General features: G+C 36.7%; 2 protein-coding genes across 7 annotated transcripts in view; both read right to left on the bottom strand.

The window, feature by feature from the left end:
• Positions 1-27,709, bottom strand: part of baz2a (bromodomain adjacent to zinc finger domain, 2A) — a 353,839-nt gene that overhangs the window by 19,323 nt on the left and 306,807 nt on the right. For 2 of the 6 annotated variants that reach the window (XM_022687118.2, XM_049462794.1), the window contains exons 1-13: positions 10,333-10,351; positions 9,749-9,875; positions 8,778-9,638; positions 6,760-8,526; positions 5,414-5,626; positions 4,433-4,768; positions 4,259-4,319; positions 4,043-4,151; positions 3,670-3,777; positions 2,321-2,549; positions 2,000-2,061; positions 1,788-1,853; positions 914-1,255 (exon numbers count right to left, since the gene is read on the bottom strand). In XM_022687118.2, the coding sequence (XP_022542839.2) occupies positions 914-1,255; positions 1,788-1,853; positions 2,000-2,061; positions 2,321-2,549; positions 3,670-3,777; positions 4,043-4,151; positions 4,259-4,319; positions 4,433-4,768; positions 5,414-5,626; positions 6,760-8,526; positions 8,778-9,638; positions 9,749-9,875 (4,281 nt within the window). In that variant the 5' untranslated portion in view covers positions 10,333-10,351. Of the gene's footprint in view, positions 1-913; positions 1,256-1,787; positions 1,854-1,999; positions 2,062-2,320; positions 2,550-3,669; positions 3,778-4,042; positions 4,152-4,258; positions 4,320-4,432; positions 4,769-5,413; positions 5,627-6,759; positions 8,527-8,777; positions 9,639-9,748; positions 9,876-10,332; positions 10,352-13,834; positions 14,033-27,709 lie in introns of those variants that run through there. The other 4 variants (XM_007232999.4, XM_007232998.4, XM_049462792.1 and 1 more) reach the window with 4 other exon arrangements.
• On the bottom strand, positions 18,364-26,367 carry ptges3b (prostaglandin E synthase 3b (cytosolic)). Its single transcript, XM_007232996.4, has 8 exons — positions 26,217-26,367; positions 23,020-23,133; positions 21,390-21,459; positions 21,188-21,286; positions 20,685-20,774; positions 20,480-20,536; positions 20,257-20,284; positions 18,364-19,280 (listed from the first exon to the last, which is right to left on the bottom strand). Coding segments are annotated over exons 1-8 (480 nt in total). The 5' UTR covers positions 26,219-26,367; the 3' UTR covers positions 18,364-19,260.

The raw sequence follows: 27,709 nt of genomic DNA, 5'->3' as shown, positions 1-27,709 counted from the left end.
AGCGCGAGAGATTTTCAGCGCGAGAGATTTTAGATGCTGACCGGAGCGCGGCCGAGTTTCAGCGTGAGAGATTTTCAGCGCGAGAGATTTTAGATGCTGACCGGAGCGCGGCCGAGTTTCAGCGCGAGAGATTTTCAGCGCGAGAGATTTTAGATGCTGACCGGAGCGCGGCCGAGTTTCAGCGCGAGAGATTTTCAGCGCGAGAGATTTTCAGCGCGAGTTTCAGCGCGAGAGATTTTAGGGGCCCAACGGAGCGCAGCTGAGCCGTGTTTCTGTAAATAATACATATCGATATGACACAAAAATGATATCACCGTTATTGAAACATTTCTTATCGCGATAAATACCGTTATCGAATTATTGTCCAGGCCTAATATTAATATATATATATATATACATATATATGTATATATATATATACATATATATACATATATATATATACATATATATATATACATATATATATATACATATATATATATACATATATATATATATATATATATATATATATATATATATATATATATATATATATATATATATTGAATATACTTTGTTATTTTATATAGGTATCAAAATGTCCTGCAAAATCTCCTAAAAGTTTAGCTGTCAAGATACAGTTAAACATGCATTGGATCTGGAGGAGCATTACCATTAGGAAACAAATCAAGGGCAAGATAAAAATATTTGTACATTTTTACAGCAGAACAATTCGCATCACACAAGGATGATGACCTCTATATCTTAAATAATAAAAGCAATTTCACATTGTATAAGATTATAAACACAAAATACCATTTGTGGAAATTATACTTCTGGGCTATGATGAAATGAACACTACAAGAACAAGATACAAATTGGATTACACAGCAAGTGCTCAACAAATCCCTTCAGTCCGTCCACTTACCGTGTGATCAGTGAGGCACATATCCTCAGCAGGTTTCTTCAGCTCCTCCAGGATCTGCTGCTGCCTCTTCCTCTCCTCTAATCGCTTCTGTGCCTGCGCCCTCCTCTCCGCCTGCCTCTTAGCGGCCAGCGCAGCCCGGGCCTGAGCCTCAGCTTCAGCCTGCGCCTTCGCCAGAGCCTTGGCTTTGCTGCGGGCCGTCGCCGCCCTCTTCACCGGACTAGCCTTCTCCAGGTCCACTTCTACAGGAGGTGGAACTGGAACTTTCCTTCTGCGGCCAGGCTTCTTGGGTGGCTGTGGAACAGACTGGTCCATCTCTGCGTCGGTGGGCTGCGTGCCCTCCAACTGTGTTAACACATTAACAAAGGATTAAATACTAAATGTGATAAGTTATGAGATAAATTATTTGATTTAAACCAAACTAGCAAAAGTGTGGTCTCAATCTAGATCAACTGAACCATGTTCTGGTTTGTATGTAGTGTTAAACACCTCTCTAGGTGGTTCATAACTTCAGACAAATTAAAAGAAGTTAAGGGGGAAACCTGTCACCCAATAAACAATAGAAGAAGAAAAAGAAAAAGAAGGGCATTTCCCAAAATTCCACTCCTTTGTGTGCAGGCGTGTTGTGCAGCAGTATGGGTACAACAGGTTACACGGACTTCTGTATCTACTGTAACTGTAGATCAACTCTTATTTATTAACCTGAATAAAAAAATAATAAATCTGCTTATTCTGCTGCAGGACACCTGCACTCTAAGGGAGTCAGATACTGGAAGGGAGACAAAATTAGGCACAACATTTAAAAAAAGGCAACTTGCCTTTAATGCGTTGGTAAACTGCAGTGAAAAGGAAAATAAAAAATAAATAATTAATTTACCTTAGCCTTCTGTTTTTCCTGCTTGAGCTTTTTGTTCCGAGCATCCTCTCTTCTTTTCATTCTTGCCTGAGTAAAGATAATGTCAATCATCTTTTCACAGGGACATAAACAGCTTAAACTAATGAGACACACATGTAAAGAATAATCGGAATAATATTTTTCTCAGAAGTAACCTGAATAAAGCTTAATTTATAGAGCTATGAAATATTTACCTTTTTCTTCATTTTCTTCTTGATCTTAACCAGTTTTTGTTTTTCCTCTTCTGTAAGCTCCTCTGTTAAACAAAAAAGGAAAAATATTATTATATAACAATAAGTTCTACTTTTCTTGGAACATCTTAATTGTTCCATATTTATACAGTTAATATATTGTTATATTTATAATTGTGGGATGTTTCATAGAGGGAGAGCATGTTTACATTTACACCAGTTAAACTAAAAATGACAACACTAGAACTGCAGTTAAAACTTTTGATATATTAATGTAAATGCAGGCAACATAGAAGAAACCATGCTAAAATAACCAGCATGTACCCTTTGCCTCCAGTCTCTTCAGCAGCCTGGCATCAATTTTGCTCAGAAGGTCGATCATCTTGGGTTTGGGAGGTCTGCCCGGGCGACGAGCGGGAGTTCCTTTGGGCCGACCGACTCGAGGTCGCACCTTGGCTTCTTTGTCGGGATTTGGGGGGCGTCCACGTCGGCCCGTTATGGACATGATCATGGAGGGGACCTCTTCATTGGCCAGGAGGAACCATTTCTTACCCTGCATGTGTACACAGAAAATTGTGGGAGGTTAATTTCAAGGAGATGCCAATTAACATTTAACTTAGAGGTGGGAAATAGATATTTTATTGGATTGTGACATTTTCATATGATTTCAATATACTCAACTGTTCATTAAAGAGCGTATTTAGTGCTGTTTAACTGAATGTTGTGCTCACCGTATTAAGCATGAGAATATCTGAAAAGCAGTTTTTACAAATCTGTAACTGCTAATGCAATGTGATCATGTCTTTAAATATTGTGATAAACAAAAATATTGTGCATCACATCACATAGCTGTAATTTAGATAATGGCAACTAGGGGTATAAAAGATCAGTACACATTCTGGTTTGGACCTTACACTTTAGTCCAGTTGGGAAAATGCATCATTTTAATTTATTTATTTGAATTCTAGACAGTACAGAGCTTAATATCTTGACACATTGACACATTGCTAGTTTATTGCCCAAATGTATTACTTGCTCAAAAAAAGCTGTGTGTCAGATAATAGTGGAAATCAGTTATGAACACTGGTTTTATCTTTAAACATATAAACAGTCCAAAAAAAAAAAAAAAAAGAGCCTTAAAGAGACAGATAGCATGTCCACTATCTGACCACAGCATACTATCAACACACTATACTATCATCCCTTCTGCAAAATTGGCATGAATTGAGTGAATATTTAAGATGCATGGATTACCACATAGGACACCATTAGGAACCTCTACAACTTCATATAGAGACATCTGGCATGTTGTATTACAAACCACTTATGTTTGTGTAGCTCAACAAATATGACCAATAGTTGCCCATAACAATAAATCTTGCTTAGCAAGTTAGCTTCTAAAGTCACTGTAATGTAAATTCCAAATAAAATGTAACAACCATATTTATACATTTAATAAATGGTTAATGATGGCCTGCTAAAAAGTAATTCAATTAACAAATCTATATTACTATAATTGCAGGATGTTTCATAGAGGGAGAACGTGTTTACATTTACACCAGTTAAGCTCAGAAAACTTTGTCTACATGACAACACTAGCACTGCAGATAGCATGTGTTCACTAAACACAGCAGACCAGAAAAACCACATCAAAAACACTAAATCAAACAAACCTCAGGTGTGTCTCGTTCCTCATAGAAGTCCCCCACCGGCATCCGTGGACTGAAGCTGAAGTGCTCCCTCGTCACCCCGTTCAGATTATCCTGGTGTCTCCTCAGAAACTAAAAGCAGAAAACAGGGTGTCAATAACGCAAGGCTTAAAACCAACACTAAATCACATGATTTTTATGAGGTCAGCTTAGAAACATGATTTTTAGCACACTCCTTATTGAACTGCTGTAAACATTTTAAATATGAAAAAAAAAAAAAAAAAAAGTTATGAATCGTGTATGAAATACTATAATACAATATAACACACACAGGAGATGCACTGTATGATTTCCTTCATGTGTATTGAATAAATAAAAGCATAGACAGTCTGCTCACCTTAATCACCTCAGGGAACTGTTTCATTCTGCGACCGCAGGGGCTGTAGTACCACGTCTCTCCTTTAAGGCGGTCTTCCAGCATCCGCACACGAATCTCTCGCCTCCAACTAACGTGTTCAAAACAAATTCACATACATTTGAAATTTGCCTAAACATGGCATGCACAGTTAAAAAATAACTGTAATCCCAAAAATATATATACACTGCAACTGACCCATGAAGCAGAGGGAAGTTGACCTGCTCTTCAGTAGCTATTCTGCGCCTTGGGGTTTCTCCTTCAGCAAAAAAAAAAAAAAAAAAAAAGAGGGAAAAAATTAATATGTAACGGGAAAAATCCGACACAAGCCATGTTTGCTCAACATGAAGTTAATTACAGTTGGCAACGTACCTGCCGTGGAGTCTTCACCATCCTCACTGGGTTTTGATTGAGAAACAGCAGTAATGTCTTTTACTCTGGGTTTCTTAATTTTCTTGCATTTAGGAACAGAGAGTCCATCATTATTACTCAGACTGAGGTCATTAGTGATGCATTCTGTAGCTTCTCCAGCAGGAATTGCAGCACCATCAGCAACGAGTGCAGGTTCTGATACGGCTTTGGAGCTTTTCCTCTTCCTTGGTTGTGGTGGCGGTTTCTCTCCATTATTCTTCTTCCATTCCATTTTTTCCTCTTTTGAAACTTTGGGTGTAGACTTTCGTCTCTTTTTCTTCACATCAGGTGAACCTGCTAAACACAGAGCATATTTAAATTAATTAACTCACAACATTTTTAAAGCCCCTGGGAATCAAGCTTTCTTTCTAATCAGTTTGATTTGGCTCCTCAGTGACCACAGTGTAATGTGTGTATAAATATCACTTACAAAGTTAATAAATATCAATCAAATGATCTGTGTTTTTCCCTAGCCAATCACAATGCTAAAGCTAAACCTAAAGAGCTAAAGCACTAAAGCTATGAAGTTGGAGAGCATAGGTTAAAAGCTAAACCTGAAAAGCTAAAGCAAAAAAAAAGAAAAAAGATAAAGCTAACGGCTGGACCTATGAATAAAGCTAAACCTAACCTGGAGAGCTAAAGCAAAAAGCAGAGAGCTAAAGCTAAACGCGGGACTGAACAGCTTTTTTGGCAATGCACAGCTGTCCCACCACTTAATGCCACATCAAAGCAGACAGGGGCTGAATGGATGGGATGACCAGACACGCAGGACAGTCTCAAATTTGTCTATATTGGAGCAGGCAAGTCACCTACATACTTAAATAAATAAATAAAATTTATATATTAAAAAAATGTGTTACCAAAAGTACATTAATACATTTAGCAACAGTATAAAGCACTATAGCAATAGTAAAAAGTTACGCCAAATAATAACAGACTTACTTTTATCAGGAGAAGCTGAAGCCTTTGGTGTCCTTGGCTTGCGCGGTTTCTTCAGGGCCTTGGCACAGGAGGCTGTAAACAGTGGTAGGGTAGCGCCATTTTCTGAGTCAGGTACACCAACGCCTGCCTGTGCTCCTGGGTCTAATAGTGTAGGGGCTGTGTGGTCAGCCTGGACTGCTAATTCTGGGGCACCAGCACCTTCCGCCTCATTAACTGTAGGAAAGAGAAAATTTGGTAATGCGTGTTATCTTAACACCCTGTCCTTCTGGGGTATTTAAGCACCTGCACTAGTTTAACTAATATAAGCAAGCTACTTTCGGGCAGAGGTGCTTACATAAAGTCTTAGTGATATTAGAAATATTGCTCAAATAATGTTAATCAAACTATTAGAAGAAAAAAATAGCAAATTGTTCACTAAAATTGTGTTAATTCATTTGTCAAAATAATCATATTTATTACTTCCTTCAGAGAGTAATGTGAAGGATCACAAGCCGTACAACATTTATAAATATCATTTAATCAACTTAAAAAGTGATATACATTTTATACACAGATTTCCTACACTTTTTAATCAATACATTTCCATGCTTATTTCATGACTTTTCCATGCCTTTAAGGCAAATTTTCATGACCATTCAATTTTTAAAAAAACATCAGTGCAGACATGAACAATAAAACCAAAAATCAATTAAAACTAACAACTAACTAGAAATTGATTAATTATTTCCATGACTTTTCCAAAACTTCCAACAATTATCCAGACCTGTAAATCGCTATTTTCAATGTCCATGACTTTTCCATGTTTTTCATGACTGTACGAACCCTGTATATAAGTAGCAGACTAACAGAAGCAAACTTTCTGTACATTAAATATAGTGTACCAAATATTTGCCAGCTACATATTTTTGGGGGATTAACTCACCAATTAGGTTATACCAGTCGCCAAAAAAAGTTGAGACAGAATATATTATACCACACATTGACCTATTTATTTAAAAAATAAATGTGCAGTGTTTACTCTAATGTTAGGATTTTTTCCAGCAGCAGTGGCAGGTCCACATACCATAATTGGCCTTCAGCCAAATGTTTATTTGATTTAGTTTGGTTTGGTTTTGACAAGAAAATTTCATTTTGGCGCATTCCTTACATTAACTGATCAAAATAAAAACTTTCAGTCCAATCAGCAATTAAAGGAAAAATAAATTTAATGTGTATTTAAAAACTGTTTAACACATTTCATTAAGTAATCAGGTTCAATAGAGCATAAGATATATTTTTTTTAATGTACCATAATTATCCCTAATCCTAACCGCCATCTTAATTGAATTAAGCATTAAAAACCTCACCTTTAGTAAAATGAATGGAAAACTCATTTACAGAAGACAGCTGGGATGTCTGATTCTGATTCTGTGAACTGTCATTTACGGAGGAGTAATCCATCTGTGAATAATCCTGAAGTGAGGTATCGTCACTGGAGCTTCGAGTGGTAAGGTAGCTGTCTGCAGTGGTGTCTTGTCTTCTACTTTTGTCTTGGGAGAACCACCCCCTGGACTCGTTGGCCCAGGATCCATCAGTAAACATGGAGGAGCCTTCAGCCTGAGAAGTGTTGTTGAGGGAAACGTCATAGCTATCGTCCAAAGATTCAGCATCCTCAGCACCAGACGTATCTGTGTAGGCTGACTCAGTTAAAGATGGGTAATTCTCAGTGTCCATGGTATTGTTTAAAGTTTCTTCTTTTTCTTTTCCAGGAGCCGCTTGGTGGTCCTCCCTGGTTTCAGGACTCTTTTTGACATCCATGTCTGGCTGTTTTGCAACTGTGATGATTGGAGAGGATACAGAGCTTTTAACAAGAGGTTCGGTCCAGAAAGCTGCATGGCACTCCTGTTTGGACACCTGCTTGGAGTCCACTGGAAAGGCTTTGTGATATGGAGGACTTACATCAGGTTCACTAGTGGATTTCTGAGGAGAGAAGGGCTTGACAAAGGCTTCTGCTTCGTGGGAAACCATACGTCCTGGACTTTGAGAAGAGGAGGAGGAAACTTTTGATGCAGCATCTCCAAGATGTTTTACACTTTCAGTAGAAGAAACCGAGGACTTGAGGGCGCTGGAACTAGGAGGTGGTGCTGGTGGGAATGCCTGAGGTGTAGAGCTTGCATCAGGGAGACGTGCAGCCGACTGCTGAGGAGATGAATGCGACTGAGATAATGTGGTCTCAGAAGCAAGTGGAGGTGCAGAGATAACAGAACGAAGTTTAGAGTCTACAGTAAGAGAAAAATGATCAACAGTTGTAGGTGCCAAGGAAGCAAGAGGGGATGCAGGGCTTGGGGCTACTAGGTGTGAAGTCATTGCCTTGTGGGGAGGTTCTGGTGCACAGGAAGGAGTGGATATTTTTGGAGGTGCATGTTGAGATATAGACGACTGAGGAACCTGCAGACCCCTAGTCCCTGGGCTATCAACTGACTGTGGCCCAGCCACAAACTGACTGCGAGATATGACAGAAGGTGGTGCAGACACAGCAGGAGGCGTTGCTTTGGAGCAGTTTTGACCCATCTGAGGTGAAGCAGTTGCTGAAGAAGCTGAAAGTGCTGCAGACACAGAAGCAGAAGCTGGAGGCACAGGAGCAGCAACAGGTCTCAAGCCTTGCACCAACAACGGAGGAGTGGTGAGCAATTGAGGCGGTGGTGCAGCCACAGCTGATGAGGTGTTCACTCCAGCTTTCAGTACAACTGAAGCATGTGCAGAAACTCCTGAAGCGGATTCTGAAGCTGCTGAGGAATATAAGGACTGTTTAGCCGTAGGTCCCAAGACTGTCTGAGGAAGTGCAGCTGATATCTGTTGTTGACGAGGTGGTGTAGCCACCGATGGTGGAGGTCCAGAAGCAGGGGGAGGACTCAACTCTTTGTGCAGATTTCCCAGGTCATGATGTTGTTTTGCTGGTTCTGCATGTACAACTGGCTGTTGTAGTCGTGGGATGTAGTCATTAGAGGGGGGCAAGAGGGTTTCTGGGGGCTTCACAGTGAAACCCTCACCAACAGACAGCCGCTGGGGCACTGGAGCCCTTTCAACACCGTTGTAACCTTCATCCACTTCTTTGTAGGACTCACTCATGTGCACTAAAAAACACACGAAAACAAATTAGTTAGCATCACACATCTTATAGAAATCTCAGATATCAGAACTATCAAAAAAAAAAAAAAAAAAAAAGATCAAACTACAAAATATGTATATGGTATGAACTTTGCCCATATAGTCTAGAACAGCACAAAGTTTAAAATCTGTAACATCAAAATCATTTTATTTTTGAGAGGGGAAATGATTAAAAACCATAATTCTAAAAACCATTTTCCCCAAATGAGTTACTCACCTTGAACCCCTGAGGAGTGAGCTGAACTGCCTCTCACAGGACTCTGCTTTCTCTGAGGTGAACCACTATCAGACACTGCAGAGGGAGACATCCTTGGTACTTGCACTGACAGAGGGCTACTGGTCCCCCCGTGGCCAATTGGATGGTGCTGAGGACTTCCTTGTGGGGGGGTGAAGTTCTGTGTGGTGGGCATCATTGGAGTCTGAGGCTGCTGGGAGGACAGTGGTGCATGCTGAGGCTGATGGGAATAATAGGGTATTCCATTAGGCACCATACCATAATGCTGCTGCTGTGGCGGTTGCAGGTGCTGAGGCTGCTGATGCTGTGGGTGATGCGGGTGATGATGAAGCGCTGCTGCAGACTGATGCTGTATGGGAGGAGGCTGCTGGTGATGTGATGCTTGTGGAAGGCCAGAGTGAACCTGGTTTGGGTAACTGCCATATATGCCATGAGAGTTGTACCCTATTGGCATGGCTGAACCCTCATGCTGTTGGCCAGGATTTCCTCTGCCCCAGTATTGTGCCCCTGCTAATGGGGGTTGTCGAGAACCCCCAATGCTCCCGTTGACTTGGTATTGTCCATGTCCCTGAAAGTGGTGCTGAGGCTGCTGCTGTTGCATCACCCCCTGGGAGCCCGGTTTCTGGTGCATTCCATGGCCAGAAGCAGAACCAGAACCAGAACCTGTGCCAGAGCTCATGGCAGGGTTATATTGGGACTGGCCCCACAAGTAGTCATAGCTCACGGCGTCCTGTCGTTGGTGACCGCTCATGTGGGTGTAAGAGGAAGAAGGTGGGTGAGGGCCAGATTGGCTGGCCCCATCTGCAGTAGTGATGCCATTCACATTCATATCGCCGTTCAGATCTGTGCACAGGAAGACACAAAAGATGTTTTAATAAACCATATCCCACAAACCACATACCAATGATGCACTTTTAAAAAGTGTTGTAAGTGTGACAAAAACAGATGCTCACTTTTCCCTTGCTGGGGGAAGCTCATGGAGGACCCGTTAGTATAGAGTGAATCCCCTGAGGAACGCTTCATTCCTGAGTTAGTCGAAACAGCATGAGTCCCATAATTAAAACGGTTGTTTGTTTCCATCTGCAAAAGCAAAAATAACTTGATTATTTTTAATCCTTCACACCACACCCAGTTTTTATATCTGCATGAATTTTACACAAACCTTTATCACATTCTCATACAAATCCTAAAACTAGAATTCAAATAAATGATACAAAAAAACATTACAACAACTTACTTTTTAATATACCCATTAAAATGACCCAGTGTTACATATTGATGTATCAACGGCAATGTATGTGAATCTTTGAGATTAAATTATTTAAAGGTGGACTTGTTAAAGTCTGAAAAAGAATACAAATCCATCTTTGAAAAGTTCGGACTCTACAAATCCAGACAGACCATGTACAAATTAAGGAAATTAATGATTTATAATTCACTTCCCCAGTGTCATCCACCAATACGAGGTCACACTGGACCCAAAGTAACTTCTAAGCAACTAAAGGCCTTTTTCACATTAGCTAATGTTAATACTCACGAGTCCATTTACCAAGAGCACACTGGAAAAAAAAAAAGTGCGCATGGCAGGGATGCGATGAAAGCTGCTGCACTCAAAAAAAAAAAAAAAAAAAAAAAAAAAAAAACATTGCCCATCTGCAGTTTGCTAAAGCTCACCAAAGACTTCCGCAAAACTACAGTTTTGTGGACAGACGAGACCAAAAATAGACCTTTTAGGTTTCAATGAGAAGTGTAATAGGAAGGTTTTGATGAAACAATAAATTGTATCTGTCCATTAGCTGAATCTCAGGAGAACTTGGGGTAGACAACAATGCTACGCCCACAGTGGTAAAACCAAAGAATGGTTAAAGGCCCTAAGTCAATGTCCTGACCATAATCCAACAGAAATGTTGTGGAAGGAGTTTTTCATGGAATGGAACCCACCAACATATAACAGACCTGAAGCTGTTTTGTGTGGGGAAATAGGATACAATTCCTGTGCTGAAATTCAGAACTAATGCATATAGTTTCACCAGACATGCACCAAAACCTGAAATTAATATATTTCACACTTTTACCATTTACAGATATGTAATATTTATGTTGGGACAATCTGATGAAAAAAAAAAAAGTTTCAGGTCACATGTATGCAAAAACAGAGCAAATGATTATGCATTATTAATCTTTTTTTATTTTAGCAAAGCATCAATTGAACACAGGAACTGTATTGAACTGGGTCAAATTATTATAAATGGCCCAAGAGAATTACTATAAAATGACTTGAAATAAAATTTGTTAACATTAACTTCCATACATATTTTTTTAAGAAAACTAACCTACATAAATTCTACAACGGCTGAAACATCAGAAACTTGCACAATAATCCAAACTGAGCAGCTTGTTTACCTCAGACTCCATTTCCCTATATTTTGTAAGCTAGCTACATCGCTGCTTGGTTAGCTTCCAATAGTGTTATTGCGATTACGCCTAAAACAATATGATAAGAATATTATTAATAATAATAACACCGATAATAAACTGCTGTTCTATTGGTCGTTACACATTTCAACAGCGGGTTTAAATTTCAGCAGAAGCTGAATTGAGGTGTGTAAAGAAGCTCGGTATGGAGATGAGGAGCTGCTGCGGCCGACATCACAAACATTACCCTCCACAACTCCTAAATGCCTAAAATGTCGCAGATCCACGGCGAGATGCTCCAGCTCCGCTGTCGGCACACACACACAGATAACGAAGGCTTTCTGACGGCTGCGTATGAGCTAAAACACGCGTTTGAACTCTGTTAAGTGTTCTAAACATGTATTTATGACCTGTATATATTAAACACCGTATTCGGAATGTATTTTAGAAGTAAGAATCATTTGGCAGCGGGGGAAAATACAACACGGACAGCGTGGGATGTCGAGCTAACGTTACACACAGCTAACTACAGTATTTAACACTGGAGCTAGCCCGGCGTAAACATTCACATAGGTTAGCTAGCTAGCTAACTAGCTAACTCAGGGATAATACAGCACAGAGGCTGCTGAAATTACTTCAGCACTTAAAAACTGTAGTAATTATAAAGAATAAAGGTTATCGCGTCTGTTTAAAACACTCCAACGACTGCGTGAACGCGTACGACATGAAAATATCTTGCTAGCGCTGGCTAATACAGACGCTAGCTAGTTAGCTAGCTAGCTAACCGCTACACGTGACCACGCGCTCTGAATGAATCCTCTCGCTAATGCTAGCTGGCTAACTCCGCAACAACATAGCATATCATAGCTAGCTTTAGCAGTACTACTTGCATCCTAATGTTGTGGAGAGAGCTGTTTGCAGGATAACAACCTTATAACATAATAAATGGTATCCGAATTAGTTAGCTAGTTAATTAACCTGACAACAGAACAGTTAGCCATTTAATTATTTAGGTTAGCTAACATTATATATGCAACATTAACTAACATTAATTTATACCAGTGTATTAACCTAGTTAACTAAGATAGCTAGTAAGATGTGCGTGTTGCTAACTAAATTAACATAGCAATAGTTAGCTGTATCTCTAAATAACCTAATAATGTAGCTATAGTAATTTACTAGCTGTATCTCTAAATAACTAACCTAATATTAAATGTAGCTATACTAGTTTATTAGCTAACTAGCTAGTTAACTAATTCAGTATATTAGTTAACTATCTCACTAACTAGCTTAACAAAAAAAATAATTTCCACCATTTTTTTAATTAGTTAGCTAACCTAGCAGGATTTGCGTGTTGGTTACTAGCTAAATTACTCAATTATTGACATTTAGTTGGCTAGCGTTCTGTTAACTTACTCGCCAAGTTAATCTAATAGAACAGTTTTTAACAAGATATGTTAGCTAACTAACCCTGTTACAAACACCTAAATAAGTAACAATAATACTAGTTTATTAACATTAATACTAGTTTATTAGTTAGCCAGCTAGTTAACTATCTTAACGAACATTAATTTCCTTCAGTTTATTAGGTCGTTAGCTAACCTAGCTAGCTCTTTCGTAAGATTTGCGTGTTGCAAAGGAGGCTGGCTAAATTGCTCACTGATTTCTATTTGATGATAGCTAAGCTAGTTAGCTGGATTAACTTGGTTACCGATGTAAACGAAAAATACTGAAACGGCGAGATACTAGCTTAACGTTAGGTTATCTATGTTAATGACCAAGCTAATGAATAAAAATGTATCTTATTTTCTGTGTCCAGCTGAAGTTAGATTTAGATAAAAGTAAGTTACACCTAAACCTTTCACTAGCTAACCAAAATGTTCACAAACTGTACGACCAAAACGAATGGATAAGTAACAACGTTAAGAGCAAGTTTGTTTTGCCACTGCTCTGCTCTGGTTCTTACAAAAAAACAAAACACACAATGAAAATGATAACCATAACTTTAATTTTATACCGCTAAACACCCTCTCAGTGAAGATACGCGGATTAATGCTTTTTTAATAACGTCATTGGAACTGGGCCTTTACTCCAATGCCTGGATCTGATAAATGTTTCAGATATCGGAAACACTAGCTAGCTATTACGATTATTTTGAGCCCTAGTTGAGGTTTCTCAGCTAAAGCGTACGACTAAGTTGATAATAAATGGTCATATAAACTCAGAACTCGGCTATATTTAAAGAATTAGAGCAGGGTTTAAAAGAGAACGGCGTCGACTCCAAGGTTATTTAAATAATTAAAGAAGTTAAAGCCTAGCTCGCTACACAGACACAGCTAGGGTAGCTAACGTTAATTTGCAGCCGGACATTCAAATACACATACAGGTACAGTAACCACCTAAACATCCAGAGTTCAACAGCTGATCCACATAATATAAAACCCAGCCTTCAGCACGCTGTGGTTATATCCGTAAATAAACCCGAATGGTCCTTTTCTAGGTGTTTGCCTTTTTGTTAGCTAAAGCTAGGTTAATTAACTCATATTGTTTTGCCGAGGCGGCGACAGCATCATCCCCGCACACTGAAAAGTTTTAACCCAATAAACCAAAATAAAAGGTCTAACCTTACTTTCTCCGGATGGAAAAAACAACGGCGCCTTCGGGCTCCGGGTGGACGACCTTTTTGAATGGAAACGGCAGAGGCGACGCAAATAATAAACAGGTATTCGCTAACCTTTGGGTATCAAATTAGCAAACATGGCTGGTATGTTTGAGCGCAGCCATGATCACAGCCGAGAGAAAGAGGCCGAGCGGAGGGAGGAAGTGAATGGAGCCTTTCACACTACCCGCCACCCGGACACCCCAAGGTCCTAGCGCCAACCTGTCCAGCCAGGGTAGTTGTAACGTTTAGTAAATGTAATTAGTGTTTAGTAAATTCAGATTTACACATTAAATCGAAATGGATTGCACCACACACACACACACACACACACACGTGTATACAGTTGCATCTCAAAATATATATATATAATTGAAAAGTTACATCATTTCAATAATTCAGTTCAAAACGTTCATCTCTGGAAAAAAAGAAGAGACCACTTAAAAATTATGAGCTTCTTTGATTTTACCAAATTGAAAACCTCCGTAATATAATCAAGAGGAAGATGCATGACCACGAGCCATCAAACCAAGCCGAACTGCTTGAATGTTTTCACCAGGAGTGGCATAAAGTTATCTAAATGAGTGTGTAAGACTGGTGGAGGAGAACATGCCAAGATGCATGAAAACTGTAAATAAAAACCAGGATTGTTTCACCAAATATTGATTTGTAAACTCTTAAAATTGAAGCAGAAGTACTGTAAAATCTCCTGGTAGACACTGCACTAACTGACTTTGGACTTGATATAACACAATGGACCAACCCCAGCAGATAACATGGCTCTCCAAACTATCACTGACCATCAGTATTGTTTGAATTTTATTAAGAAATCAAGGGACCAAAGTCTGGAAGAGTGGAGAGACACATTTCAGGCTGCTTGAGGTCTAGTGTGAAGTTTCCATGATCAGTGATGATTTGGAGAACCATGTCATTTGCTGGTGTTGATCCACTGTGTTATAGTCAGCACAGCTTCTACCGAGTGATTTTACAGCTCTTCATGATCTTTTTTAATAAGATGTGGAAAGTAAGTAAAAGTACCAATTGGTCTTATATACTATTCTAATTTTCAGAGATACTGACTTTTGGATTTCCATTAGCTGTAAGCCATAATCATCAACACTAAATGAAATAAACACTTAAAATAATCACTCTATGTAATACATCTATATATGAATTTCACAATTTGAAATGAATTATTGAAATAAAGTAACTTGTCAGTGAAGATGCACCTTGTATGTAGGTGCTAGTAGCTACAAAATATTTACACCTAAACTTGAGCAGAAGTAAGTTTTTATCTAAACCAATGAAAAACATTGTTTGGAGATTCAAGCAGTATGAGAGAATCACTTTTGAAGCTGGAAGTTGCTTTGTTTGGATTTGTCCACTTTATTAATGATATTTAATATTAAGAACATGTTTCAGGCCCAAAATCTTCTCAAAACTTGTGTGTCTTGGACATCAGGTACTGTATTCATAACCATTTATGAATTATGAATTAATTATGAATTAATTTTTATGTGAGGGAGTTTTAAGAGGTTCGGACATCTAGAAAGGTGTGCTTAGCACAGCAGACTTTACTTACATTACATTTTCCTCACATTTAACCCAGAGTTTACTGATATTTTGGCTGTAAAAAACAATGGAGCCATAATGGTCAATCCTAGAATAAAGCAAATCCTTATTTAAAACAAATAACTAATAAGTGTGAAAATAATGAAATGTCTGATATAGTCCTGAATTACAGCAAAAAGTGGACTGACTGCATAGTTTTAATGAGACACATTAACCACTTTTTGCTGTTCTGTCTGGGTGTCTGTGTGCTAACCTGGCTAATCCAAAACAGTGCATTAATGTAATCTTAGCATTAGCCATTTTAAATAATGTGAAATAAGGCAGACTGCAGAACAAAACATCTGCGCTGGTTAACAACCGCATTTCTATGACATTAACTGCCATGCTATGCATTTGTTTTCATCATGCAAAGATGACAGTTTGTAATTCTGTGCATGAATAAGATGTTTAAAAGACAACATACAGACTAGTGGTGCAACCGGATTTAGTAAACGCATAGTTTAAAACTAATTAGTGTCAACTAAGAGCTTAGTAGAGACTTTTGTGTAGGTTACTTCCTAAGTTTGTGTGTAAATTTAATTGTATAAAAACAATTATCCTGGCATACAGACTGCTTCTACAAACATTAAGGAAAGAATTGGTCTCTATTAGGGGCTCAGTGAATTCCATCGTGGTCCTATTACAACATTTCCTCACTACTAAATATTCCACAGCCAACTTTCAGTGATAGTTAAACCATGGTGGAAGCAACTGGGAACAACAAAAGTGCCTCGTAAAATGACAGAGTGGGGTCAGCGGATTCTGACGCACATAGTGGGCAATGGTCTGCAACTTTATGCAGTCAATCTCTACAATTTTTATAACTTCATGTGGCCTTTTTGTTAGCTTAATAATAGGAGACCCAGTAAAAAGCGGGATCCAGCGAAAGAAAATAGTGGGTAAATTTACTAATTAATGGATATTTTGAGGCAGTGTTTTATTTTTTACTCACAAAATCAATGAATCTTGTGTAAGTAACTATCAAGATAGGTACACCATTCTAATCCCCAAGCTTAGTGCATAGACAGCTTTATGGAATGGGCTTCCAAACACAATGCAAGCTCACTACCACTGTACTCGAGAGAAATGAAGACATGTTCTCTAGATTGACGAATCTTGCTTCCCTGTCTGGCAAACCGACGGAAGAGTCTGGGTGCGGAGGTTGCGTGGAGGATAGTACTTGTTGGTCTGCATTGTGCAAAGTGTAAAGTTTGGCAGCGGGGGGATTATGGTAAATTGGAGTGAATGGAACTTTTATTTCTTTAGCATAACAAGAGATTTCTGACAATTTCATGCTCAAGAGTTTGCGAGAAGATTTTGGGGATGGCCTCTTTCTATTTCAGTTCCAGTGCACAAAGCAAAGTCTGTAAAGACATAGATAAGCAAGTTGGGTGTGAAACAACTCGACATGCATGCACAGAGTCCTGAACTCGTTAGAACACCTTTTAGATGAATTGAGAGTGGAGACTGCAAGCAAGGCCTTCTCGTCTAATGGCAGTGTCTGACCTCACAAACTTGCTTTTGGAAGAATGGTCAAAAATTCCCATAAACAAACTTCTAAACCTTGTGAAAAGCTCTCACAGAAGAGCAGAAGTGGTCATATTAAGAAAGGTTTGCCACTCAAATGTATATGCCCTCTGGTTTTAATGTTTTAATAACATGACACATGATGACCATTTGAGCTTATTATTAAAATTTTGTGAATATTATAGCACATTTTATTAATGGTAACTGTCTAAAGAAAAGTCATTGTTTGTCAAGTTGTTTGTAATAAATACAACCGATTTAGAATTTTGTATATATGACTAATTGCAGTTTCTGTAATATGAACAGGCAATAAGTCAAATGATCAAGGATCAACAGATCAGAGGCGCATGTCAATGTGTCAATTATTAAAACTATGGAAAACTTAACAGGTCTGTTCCTCAGTGTGAACTAATTTCACCACCCAGTCCTTAATACAGCAGTTCTCAAACCTTTTTAAGTTTGCTCCAAAGTCTGCACCCTACCTGGTACCTATCATATACAATAATATCGCCAACATTTCTAAACATTGTGAACGATATTATACCCTGAAATATCGTGCCATATCATCCACCCCTAATAATCACATCAGGGTACTACTTTTTTGCTATTTTTAGCAAAAATAAAAATTCACACTGTTCTCATTTTCCATTATATATCTACTAGAAACAGATTATATCTGTCCAATTTATTTTTTTCCTTTTATCGTGGATATATGGAGATATTTGGAAAGCATTATTAGTATCATGACATTCTGGATCATCGACTTCTGTTACAAATCTGATAAAATCTCAGATCTCAGTTATTGTGCCATATCATATTGTATGCAATAATAAAATTTATTTTTTATTTTGTTGCGGTAGTGTATACTTGAAATATATGTTTTTAAATTAAATGTTTTGTCGGATCGCCAAAAGTATTGTTATCGTGAAAATACCATTAAAATATTGTGATATTATTTTTAGGGCCAGATCACCAACACCTAATGGACATAAGCGCCACAGGACTAAGCTCCTGCAATTAAAGATTATATGCATATACCAAAAACAATGGGACACTTAATTAAAGCTACATCATCAAAACAAGACATTTCAATAGTGTTTAGTCAGTTTTTAAAATTAAAGGCACAAGTTGGAAAAAAAAAATATATAAGCATAGAAAGTTCATATTCATAATCACATACCTTCCATACATACATATGGAAACCGCTTTATATTCAATTAATAACATTTGTTAGCTTAATGTAGATAAACACAATTAGGGACATTAATTATAAAGCCAAGAGAAATTATAACTTTATTACTTACACTGTATTTAAAACCAATTACTGCACTAACTTGTTAAGTGGAGAGAATGGAATGAACGCATTAAGCATTTTATTAAAAATATTTAACAAATTAAAAAGTCTCATTTCAGAAAGAACCAGCAACACCCAGATAAACATGTAATGTAAAGTGTTTGGCCCGTACTTGTATGGAAGTAATGGCTCAAACCCAAAACTGACATCTGTTAACATTTGTATAACATCTTCCACCATGTTCCATATTCCCATCGTACATTAAAAAATGATTCTTCTATATCTCTACAACTGTCCATACTGACGACGAAAGGCTTACATAGCTGTGACTCCACAACAGACACCACCATTTTATGAAGATTTTAGATTAAATGATCTTTATATATATATATATAGGATTATTACAGGGGGTGACTTGTGATCAACAGAGCTACCATAACAAAGTTCTAATAGAAATAACTGGGAATGATTCCTATAAGAACATCTCAAATCCTTTATCATTCTCCTTTAATTTACAGGGCAATCTATGCTACGAGTGCACTACACATAAATCTTGGGACAGGTGTTAGTTAGTATGTGTGGGGGGGTTTTGATGTATGGTTTTACTTTCTCTTTCGACTGTCATGTGTGTTGCTCACCATTTCATTAGATATTGCTTTTCTGTTGAAAAATACATATACAGTGCAGTTCCTCAGAACAAAACATACAGACACACACAGAGAGGTTCAGTTTAAAACGGGTCAGGGCTGCTCACTGGTGCTGGGAGACAGTATGCATATTAACCTTCAGACGAGGCTCTGTCCACACATGGAGAAAGAGTAGCCTTAAGAGTGGACGGAAAGATATTAAAAATCTGTCCACAGATCAGATTTTAGTCCAGCTCTTCCTCTTGATATTTCTTCTTTTGGCTGCCTTTCAGTTTCACTCTTCTTTCTTCCATCCACTGCAGACGAACAGCTCTATTCTAGATCTGGCATTTCTACAGGAGAGACGGAAGGAAAGCAGTTAGACTGAAGAGCATTGAAAGGGTACACACCTGAGCTGTGTTCAGAATGGCTTCCTATGACAGAAATAGTGCACTACATTGTGTGCCAGCTAACAATAAATTTTAGTATAAATCAACAATACATTTTATTTCTTACAGCATTTTTTTCGGACTATAAGGCACACTGTCAATAAACGTCTATTTTCTGGTCTATTTTAATACATAAGGCGCACCGGATTATAAGGCACATTAAGCGACACTAGTAGTGAGCAAAGGTGCCGCCATGTTTTCCTTCTAATGGGGAAGTGCCTGAGTAAACAAAACTGTAAAAAAAAACATTTTCTTCAAACCCGTCAAATGTTTTTCAGTTGAGAAATCTGTTTATTTACAGTAAGCTTAGAATTCCAGTATTTTGTCCAAGGGTAAGCGCTAGCTGCAGTTAGCACTGCTAGCCAATCCCAGTTAACAGCGTTACCCAGCCGCGGTTAGCAGTGTTACTCAGCCGCGGTTAGCAGCGCTACTCTGCCGCGGTTAGCAGTGCTTCTCAGCTCCGATTAGCTGCATAGCCAGCCCCGGTGAACAGCAACTTCCTTATACTCTGTAATTCATCGGATTAGCTTTACTGCTTCTTACAACCTGACTGGTAGAATTCATACATAAGACACACTGGATTATAAGGCCCCCCTGATGATTTTTGGGAAAATTAAAGGAAGTTAGGTGGGCCAACAGTCCAAAAAATACGGCATGTAGGTCACCATCAAACACCCATAACACAGCACAAAATGTCGTGTACAGACGATGTGCACTAGAATCCGAAATTGTATACCATGATGCAATGCACTTAATGGACTTAATGAACAAACCATTCTGAGCAAAGCTCTAAAGGCTTGCAGAAACCTTCACAATCTTTTAAGGCCTTTTAAGACACTCAGTGTTGATTTGTACAACAAAACAACAAAAAGTTACTTACTTTCATCATCACTATCTGCAGACTCCCCCTAAAATAAATAGACATAAAAAAAAAAAACATTAAAAAGAAAGCACTAAAAAGGCAACAAAAAATCTGACTAATATAATTTTGATGGCAAATAAATTAGTGTTGAATAAACATTAAAAAAGCAGAAAGTATATGAAAAATATGTGCATATAATTGTTAACATGAATGAATAAATAACATGAATGCTGGTTATTACATCTTCTGCTCCATCTAAGTCTGGTAGTTCATCATCTCCGCCCATGGTGTTCATCATCTGCAAAAGAAAAAACAGGAATTAGACACAGACAAATAACTGGGAATAATTCATGCAAGTATTGAAATGCTTGCTTACTTATTTTTTTAATAGCCCTAAACAAACAAAAACAAACAAACAAACAAACAAAAAAAAAAACAGCTCTAACCTCTGAAAAACGATCAAAGTTGGAAAGCTCTTCATCCGAATCGTCTTCCCAGTCTTTCCAGTTGTTAAAGTCAACACTTAACCAGTTGAGCTGCATATAAAAATAGTACATTAATGCAGCATGGGAACAGGTAGTGATACTTTAGTGTGTACCACTATCACATTTAAGTATCACGTAAGTTTACTTTTAGAACACTTCCTAATACACTTTCAGCTTTTGTATAAAACATAGCTGCCGACATTAGATATAAAACACTCTATATTTGATGGCTGTACTCATGACTTTATCAGTTTCAGGTGAGGTGTAGTACGAGAGTATTGTGTACCTGGGAAACCATAATGACTTCTGTATTTAAAGCCAAGCAGACACTGTAAGAATTTAGCCTGATCTGGTCAGATGTGACTGAATGTAAAACAGACATTTGGTCCAATAGCACATTACACTTCTATTGTAGCATCTTTCTACAGATTTGTCTTTAATTTTCTTACAAAGGTAATACTGACCTTTGCTTTCTCTTTCGTTAGCCTCGGCCACGCCTTCCCAGACTCAGCTTTCCGTAAACAACACAACACTGAGCGATCTGTGCGTCTGTGCTTTGACTCCTATTACAAGAAGAAAAAAATATATATTTTTATCATACATTAATTGCACTAAATCAAAAGAGCGAATGGCTTAAAATTTAAATTTAAATCTACAAAAACTTACATTTTGATCAATGGCTCCAAAGAGGTCGATTTCATTTAAATGCTTGACGTTATCAGTCCCACCAAGACAACTTTATCAAAGACAAAAAAAAAAAAAAAAAAAACATTTCAGTGTCATTATATATATATATATATATATATATATATATATATATATATATATATATATATATATATATATATATATATATATATATATATAAAAAAAAAATTATATATTTTCTAAACAAAGACCTTTGTGCCTCATCCAAACATTAATATTATGGATGCAACTACATTAAAACGTTGGGCAAAACCAAAATATATATATATATATATTTTTTTGCTGGCTTTTAATAAATTTGCCACTTTTCTTACAAATTAATAAATGAAACAGCCTTAATGTATTTTTAGTGGTGTCAACTAATTGCTATTTTTCTTTTATCAGACTATTTGCCAAAATATTCTGTGATTAACTGCAATTAATTGCACTTGTTTTTCTTAAGACACATGCTTTTATAGTGGATATTTAAATGTAAAAATAAATAAATAAATAAAAATGTAAAATGCAATTATATTTATATTAGTGGTGTCAATTAAAATACTAGTATATACTTGTATGTTTAAGGGGACATAAATCCAACATGGTGCGCGGAAATAAAGAATGCATGAGAAATTGGACAGAGGAATTTTTTTTTTTTATTATACATGTCTTAGATTGATTTGAAGAATTTCTGAATTAGAACTTAATTTGCTGAGTATAAAAGGGTGTTTTCACATCTGTAGCTGGTTTCTCTGATCCGGATCAGTTGAGTTTTTATTTGGAGTGTTTTTTTCCCTCTGTTTGGTTTGGTTTCACACAGGCATTAACCTAAATACACCAAAATGCGCTACAATAAACCACACAAGCACATTATCTTCTCTGATTGGTCAGAGCTGATTGATTCAATCACAGTGTTTTCAATGGGACACGCAGTGCAGATATGATACTGCACATGTAAACAGTATGGAGCAGCAGAGACAGCGTTTGTTCATAGCAGTATATTATTTGGCTAATATATCAGATTAACCTGCGCCTTAAGCTCAATTTAAAAAGAAGTTAGTTTAAAAGCTGTGTCGAATCAAGAACAGACCAAATTCTCACCACAATTAACCGCTCCAAAAAAAAAATCTGCGTGTTGGGCGTGGGCGGGGCAGATTACGGTGCAAGTATGGGTCAAACTTGGTGGCGTAATTAATTGCATTAAAAGAACAGTAACGCATTACTGATTGTTTTTTTGCATAATTAATGTTGAATATTTTTTGGTTTAATTTAAGAGTAGAGTTTGAAAAAACCTTGCATTTGTTGGCTCTCATTGTCTGTTCAAACTCCCTCGATCAGTGCTATTTTAGCCATTTTCAGCCTAATACTTTTTTGGTTGCCAAATATTTAGGGCATCCCTAACCTAATTACTATATAATTTAGGGTCTTAGGAGCAATCTCAGAAGATAAATTGGAAAAGAAAAATGATCTTGTGGCTCAACATACCTTATTTCTGTCCTGTTTGAGGTGTTTTAATTTTTAGTATGCTTTATAAATGTAATATTGTTGCTCAAACAAAAGCATTAATACAACATTGCACCATTGTATGTCAACACCTGTACAAACATACCTGAAACCAAATTTGGCCGTCTCAAAGTTTACTGTCACATCCTTGCTGTCCTCCACACAGAACTCAATGAAGACGTAGTCCCTTCTGTCGTACCACTTCGCCGTTGCTGGATGCCTGATAGTGAAGAAAAATATATGCATTTCTCAATTCTCTACGATACTTGTTACTGATGTTACTGAAGAAAATAAAATATAATCAAAAATAATCAAATACCAGGAATTATGTATTTATTTTTATGTATCTTAGATTCACAGAATTTAACCAATATTCTTTACCACAGGTTTACCCGATTACCTCATTTGATTAGCGCCACCATATATATATATGTATATATATATACACACACTATATATATTTTACAATATATATATAAAGTAACAAGTAACGTTTGTTTTAAAAATGTAATGAATAGAAAGTACAGATACTTGTGTGAAAATGTAAGGAGTAGAAGTCAGAAGTAGGCAGAAAAATAAGTAATGGAGTAAAGTATAGATACCTAAAAAATGTACTTAAGTACAGTAACGAAGTATTGTACTTCGTTACTTGACACCTCTGTATATGATGCCACATATTGATAATTTATCACAAACGAAAACTATATATGTTTCAGTATCCATGTTTTGTCCAACACCTAACAGCAAAATATATTGTGATCCTTTTTTAATAGACCAACATTTTCTTACACCGCTAGCTGACAAGCTCAAACCAATCATCAACATAAATACAGAGGTCTTATTTCTAATATAATCCACCAGTAACTACTATGAACAGAAATATGCAACTAGACTGACAAACCATTAAAAACAGCTGTCTAAGATCCAGATTCACAAAAACAACAACCAAAAAGAAATTTCACAACCAGTCACGATAACTATTTTGCTATGGAGGATAATTTTTTACAGAAATAACTGCAACATCTAACCATTTTATGCCACTGATATAAAGAAAAAAAAATTATACATATATATATATATATATTATGTTTCCACACTATGCACATATATTCAGATTAGGGATGTGCAGTATCTTATCATACATTTTAAAATATCGTAAATGACATTATACCCTGAATCATTGTGCCATATTACCCACTCCTAATGATCACATCAGGGTACTACTTTTTTGCTGTTTTTAGCAAAAGTTAAAATTTACACTGTTCTCATTTCCCATTATATATCTACTAGAGACAGATTATACCTGTCCAATACCATTCATTTTACATTAATCCAGGATATATGGAGATATTTGGAATGCATTATTATTATCATGACATTCCGGATCAATTACTTCAATTACAAACCTGATAAAATTCTTGTATTTTTTTAATATCTCAGGTAGGGGAGTGCTATATCATATGACATATGCAATAATAAAATAAAAACATTTTTATTTTGTTGCAGTAATGTATTCTTTTTTTAATTCAATGTTTTTTCATATTCTGTCAATCCATCATCCAAATTAGAAGCCTGCCGTATCGCATCGTATTGCTATCACAAAAATGGAAAACAAAAGGAAAATTCACACTGCTTTCGTTTCCCAGTAAATATCTACAAGAGACCAGTATCATTTATTTTACTTCAATCCTGGATATATGCATTATATGTATCATGACATGTTGGATTATTGACTTCTTCTACAAAATGGAAATCTCAATTATGGGTGTTATATATTATATCATAAGCAATAATATCACTAAACAAACTTTTATATTTATTTTGTTGCAATAGTGTAAACTTGAAATTATTATATTTTAAATAATGTTGTCACAAAAATACCTTAAAATACTGTGATATTATTTTAGGGCAATATTGCTCACCCCTAGTCCCACAAAAACTGATTATCGTGCCAGGCCTAGTCTCAATCATCTGTAGCAAAAATGAGATGTAATCAAACAGGACAGGCTGGTTTATAATAATGGCACTAGTGTTCAACTTTGATATACTTTAGTTTGTCTCGGTCATAGCTCCATTCAAACCGGTGTTCACGTGTGGCTAACAGGCTAGCTGACATGTGCAGAGTATTTCATGTTAAAGCTCAGCGATTTAGATTTACGTGAAATAAAATAAAGGGGATAAAGCTCGTGCTGTCAGATTTCACGTGGTGTAACTCGTGAGTGGATTACACTGACATAGTATTTGATTTACAGCCAAACTCATTCTGTTATAAAGTGCAGAAACATGCGGTGTGCGCCAAGAATAACCCTGCAGAATAGCCTGTGTTCTGTCGATTTGTGCTTCTCAGCCAAATCCTGCTACCACAGTGTGGTGTATATGTAGCTTAATAAGTATTTTTTCTTAAATTAATCAGCAGGTAGAACGTTTCATTGAGATAAAGGCATTATAGAAGAGATTGCTCACAATGCAGAAGTAATAGCAGATTATTTGAATGGCGAGAATCACAGATTTAGGGTAAATATAAATTGGGTTACAGTAAGGTACCTGGTGTAAAAATGACTTTTTTTTTTACATTTTTAATCGCCATACACGCGTGTTTAAAGCTCAAACTACAGTTAGCTAATAACACCAAATTCAGATTGTAAAATATCCCTGAGAAAAAAAAAACAGATTTGTCCTCAAAACAAACGTGAAAACGTTTAAAATTGTGAGCCCGCGCATGCGCAGAGTTCCTAGGTGGCGCACATCGATGGGTAGCACAAAACGACACAACACCTGCACCATAGTTAACGCCATAAGACATCTATACACCGTCAAATCTACAAATAACCGCTGTTTTTAAAAACGATTTCTCGAGCTTGTTTCAGAGAGCGAAGAAACTGCGCTAAGAATTTAAACTAATTAGTTATCTGGCTAATTAGGTTAGCTAACTAAGCGGCTAATGTCAGAATAACTTACTGCCTCCTGTGCTAGCCTAGGTTAGCTTAGCAAAACTAGCTTAGTTAGCCATGCCTAACCCATTCATTTGCACAAGTCACTAAAGCTATATCGATAATTAGCTACATTCTTTACTTAAATAAAGCGATGATTCTAAAGTTCAAGCCTGAATTATGAACGCCGGCTAAAAATGTTTAGCTAGGCTAGCTACAACTAACAGTTGCTAACAGTGCATGGTCTTATTAGCGAGCTAGCTTAGCTTAGCCCTCTAGTTCCTTCACGTGAGCACCGCTAACTGTCACTGTCCTTCATCACAGCATCGCGCGGGTCTCTGAAACTGAAGCTTCAGTTCAGTTTTAAACTTACATGGTTTTGAAGTGAGTAACTTTTAGCTACGGTTCCTCTGAACACAAACTCTGAGCTGTATCTGCTGTGCTGTCCTCCTGGGGATCTGGTAGGTCTGAATGAATGTGTGGTGGGAGGGAAGGGAACTACAGCAGATCCGCCAGAGTTCCTACAAAAGCCTGGAGCCAGTCTATGGATCAGTCCTTCAGTTTTAGATTACATGGTCAGTGTAACGTTTAGCAATTTAATTTTCTGACTGTATCAAGCTAAATTCGAAAAGAAGAAGAAATGGGTGTTATCCAATTTTTTAATGATCAAGTTTTTCATTTCAGCCTTTCACAAACAGCATTTCAAGAAAAATAAAAAGTTGAGTGTTCTCTCAACTTTTAGATGTGTCCATTTTTGTATATTGTAAGACAAATCTAATGGTATAATCCAAAACTGAAAAATCAGAAAATAAAATATTTGTTTTCTTTTTTCCTGAAATTATAATTGTGAGGGGCAGACATGAAAAAATAAAATTGGAAAAATGGATTAAAACTTTCTATTTTTGCATTTAACCTTAAACGGTCATAAAATTAAATTAATAAACGTTACACTGACCTTACTTTCTGTAATAGATCTTTAATTATGTTTGACTTTTATTCTGATCTATTATCATTCATTAGTAATAATTGCCATGTACATATTTGTTTCCTATGTTAAATTTTATTTTTAGTATTTATTCTTTTTTTTGTATAAATATTGTTGTTGTTTTTATGCCTTTCAATTATTTTAGTTTTTACTGTGTTTTATTTGTTAGTCATACATTTATGTATTTATTTATTTATTGTTGTTTTTGTTTAGTTCATGCTACTTTTAAACAAAACATTCATACTTTAAAATAGGGGTGGGCGATATGGCCCTAAAATAATAGCACAATATTTAATTGTATTTTCACAATAACTCTTGGAGATATAACAAAACACTGAATTAAAAAAAAACTTATTTCAAGAATACACTACTGCAACAAAATGAAAATTATTTTTTTTGCATACAGTATGATATGGCACACCCCTAACTGAGACAGAAGTCAATGATCCATAAAGTCATGAAACTTATAATGCAATGAGAACAGTTTGATTTTGTCTTTTGCTAAAAACAGCAAAAAAGTTGTACCCTGATGTGATAATGAGATATGGGTAATATGGCGATATTTCAGGGTATAACATCGTTTATGATATTCAAAAATGTTGACAATATTATTGCGTCCTATACGATATGGCACACCCCTACTTTAGATTATTTTGAATCAATTTTGTATAATGCTTTGCTATATTGAAATTGATTGTCACCGTCAATGTAGCTATGTTAATTGGTCAATTAATTGTTTAATTTTAGTAAACCTAAATATTTAAAGGCGTAATTGTTAAATTCAAGTGTTATTTTTTTACGTGTTATGTGGCAAATTTCTTCATTTCACAAGTTAAAAACGTAAAAAATCTAATTTTTGTATTCCCTTATAGAACTTTTCA

Source organism: Astyanax mexicanus, chromosome 13 (genome assembly GCF_023375975.1).
Source record: "Astyanax mexicanus isolate ESR-SI-001 chromosome 13, AstMex3_surface, whole genome shotgun sequence".
Lineage (NCBI taxonomy): Eukaryota > Metazoa > Chordata > Actinopteri > Characiformes > Acestrorhamphidae > Astyanax > Astyanax mexicanus.
The sequence above is the reverse complement of the archived record's forward strand: the minus strand, read 5'-3'. Positions and strand labels throughout refer to the sequence as shown.